General features: G+C 58.1%; 1 protein-coding gene across 1 annotated transcript; it reads left to right on the forward strand.

Moving 5' to 3' along the window:
- Positions 1-4: 4 nt before the first annotated feature.
- ASB8 (ankyrin repeat and SOCS box containing 8) lies at positions 5-2,336 on the forward strand (the record flags this gene model as incomplete). The annotated part of the gene is made up of 2 exons (XM_009641779.2): positions 5-49; positions 528-2,336. Coding segments are annotated over 2 exons (678 nt in total), but the record flags the coding sequence as incomplete, so codon positions are not given.
- Positions 2,337-3,032: the final 696 nt, after the last annotated feature.

A 3,032-nucleotide genomic window follows, 5' to 3' on the forward strand; every position in this document is an offset into this window, starting at 1 on the left:
GGTGCCTGATGCCGACTGCGTCGAGCTGCTGCTGCAGAAGGGAGCGGAGGTAGAGGCTTTTAAAGAACAAAAACCGCGTTAAAAACGCAAAGATCCTTTTGAAAAGGGGCTGGGAAGTCAGGAGGCGGCGGGCGGGTGCTGATAAACAGCTGAGATTTGAGCTGACGGTTTTAAGCGGTGCTGGTTTTGTGCCAAAATGCGCCCAGATGAAGGTTTATCGTCCCAGTAGGGAGTGAAATGTTTGTGCCTGGCATCTCGGGGGTGCCTGCTTGTCAGGGAGGGAGGGTAGTTCTGCGGTTGAAAACTGAAAGAAGAATTGAAACCTATTTATCGCCTGATTTTTGGCACTTCCCTCTGGCCGCCGGCAGGTCGTACATCCCGCTCCCTGCCTCGTTTTCCCATCAGCTAAATTTGGGAAGCGGGAACAGTTTTGGCGCAGCACCAGTGGGGTTTCCCCCGATGCTGGGAGGAGCTGGGGTACCTCAGTGACCCCCAAATCCTTCCTCCTTCCTCCCCTTCTCCTGCAGGTCAACGCCCTGGATGGCTACAACCGAACAGCCCTTCACTACGCGGCAGAAAAGGATGAAACCTGCGTGGAAATCCTCTTGGAGTATGGGGCTAACCCCAATGCGCTGGATGGCAACAAGGACACCCCGCTCCACTGGGCCGCCTTCAAGAACAACGCCGAGTGCGTGCGGTCGCTGCTGGAGAATGGCGCCTGGGTGAACGCCCGCGATTACAACAACGACACGCCGCTCAGCTGGGCAGCCATGAAGGGTAACCTGGAGAGCGTCAGCATCCTGCTCGACTTCGGGGCTGAGGTCCGGGTGGTGAATTTGAAAGGCCAAACTCCCATCTCGCGATTGGTGGCGTTGCTGGTTCGGGGCTTGGGTACGGAACGCGAGGATTCCTGTTTCGATCTTCTCCATCGAGCTATCGGACATTTTGAGCTGAGAAAAAATGGCAGCATGCCCTGGGAAGTGACCAGGGATCAGCAGCTCTGCGAAAAGCTCACCCTGCTCTGCTCGGCCCCCGGTACCTTACAGACGCTGTCGCGTTATGCCGTGCGCCGCAGCCTGGGCGTGCGGTTCCTGCCGGAGGCAGTGAAGCAGCTCCCCTTGCCCACCTGCCTGAAGGAGTACGTGTTGCTCCTTAGCTAAGCGAAAGACGAGGCACCGGGGCTCTTCCGCGCCGCTGCTCGCCTCCCTTTGTCACCGCTTCCTCGAGGCAGCGCCAAGAATGAGGTTGACTGCTTGGTTTGGGACTCGCGAGTGCCACGTTCCCCTTCCCTGGTCGCCGTCCCAGTTTTCATCCTGCTCTGCTCTTCCTCCTGAGCTGGCGTGGGGCAGCGGGGATCCACCAGTGCCGCTCACAGATGGCTCCGTGATGTCTCGCTCCCCACAACGTCTGCTCAGCGGCTCCTCCCACGTCCTCTCCCCTTGATTTTTGGCCTCCTGAGATGGACAATCCCCCTTTAACAGCAAATTATATCCCAGCTTTTGGATTAACCAGGGTTTTTTTTCCCTTTTTCTTTTTGCATTGGGGCAGACCTTGGGGAAAAGGAGGCTTTCTAGGTGTGGGGAGAACGGGGAACCCCTCCTTTGTTGAAGGACCTGAGGAAGGAAATGAAGAGGAGGTGTTGTGGGACCCGGTACGTCCCACAGGACTTCTCCTGCTGGAAGGCTGGTGGAAAACTCCACCCTAAGCGTGCGTAGCGAGCCCGTGCGTTGTGTAACGGCGTGGGCTGGCACCTCTGCTCGGCGCTGACACCCGCCCCCAGCACAACATCCCGCAGATGGGGCGGAGCTGGTGTGCCCGTGGCTTGCCGAGCTTTGGGCAGAGACAAGGTGTCCCTTTTGACATGTGGAAGTAGGGAATTTTATCCCCTCATATCTATAATTTTTAAGATGCATCAGCGCTGAAGGGGGTGGGAACTCCTCAAAACCCCAACACTTTGTGGGGCTGTAATTCCTGCGAGCGGAGGAAACGTTTCCCTCCCTTCTCCGGATTAGCCCTGCTCGGAGCGCGGGATTCTCCATGCCCCGGAGCCGAGGTTTCCCTCCCGTCTGCCACGCAATAACGCACCCAAGCTCTTCCTCAGCTTTGGTTTTGCACCATCAACTCACTTTTTTGGTGTTGATTTTATTTACGTGTGTGTGTGGCTGGGCGGATTTCAGGAGGAGGCGTGAGGACGCGCTGGCAGTGGGGCACCAGGCCAGGACCCCCGTGGGCAGCGCCCGCGCTCTCTTCGGCATGGCTCGCCCCCGGCGTCCCCGCGCGCGCCGTCGTGTGTTCATGGAAATAAACGGCTCGCCGCATGCTGGGAGGGGTGTGTGTCGCACGCTCACGGCCAGGGAGCGCTGGGAGGGGGTCGGCCCCGCTCTTTTGGGGTCCTCCCTGACCAGAGAGGCTGCATCAGGGTGGGGTTTGGGGGTGCCACATAGCGCTTTCGCTCCTGTGCTTGGTTTTGGCACCGTGTACCCTCGCCGTCGCGCCTCTGAGAACTGTAATGTCACCTCGTCTGGGGCAATGCCTTGTTAAACCCTGATGCTGATGAGTTCTGCGTGGGTTTTACCTCCGATCCCCCTCGCTGGGAGCAGCAAGGAGCACGTCGCCCTTGCCCGTCGCCCTTGTCTGGGGGGTTTTGGGGATCTCGATGCGCAATTCCTCACGCGGGGATCCCGGGAGAGCTGCCCCGTGCCTCGATGGTGAAGTCAGGCGGGTAACCTTTGATAATTGCTTTATGGGGGGAATTTGGGGGAGAAAAATCAGATTATATATATTTTATTCCTCCCTGTCGTGCTGGAGAACAAAGCCATCGGGCCCAGGGGTGCATGTGGGGCTGTGGGGGCCATGTTCGCCTCCCGCCGGGAGGGTTGGAGCACGATTCGCGTTTGCCACCATGAGTGAGTGAGGAGTTTATTGAAGCGTCTTAATTCTGAATTTTTAACACTAAAGTGGTGCCCTAGGGATTCTACCCAGACCGCTTGCTCTCAGCTCATCGCAACATCCCGCCGCAACACTTGGGGAAC

Source organism: Egretta garzetta, unplaced genomic scaffold, assembly GCF_000687185.1.
Source record: "Egretta garzetta isolate BGI_Z169 unplaced genomic scaffold, ASM68718v1 scaffold157, whole genome shotgun sequence".
Classification (NCBI taxonomy): Eukaryota; Metazoa; Chordata; class Aves; order Pelecaniformes; family Ardeidae; genus Egretta; species Egretta garzetta.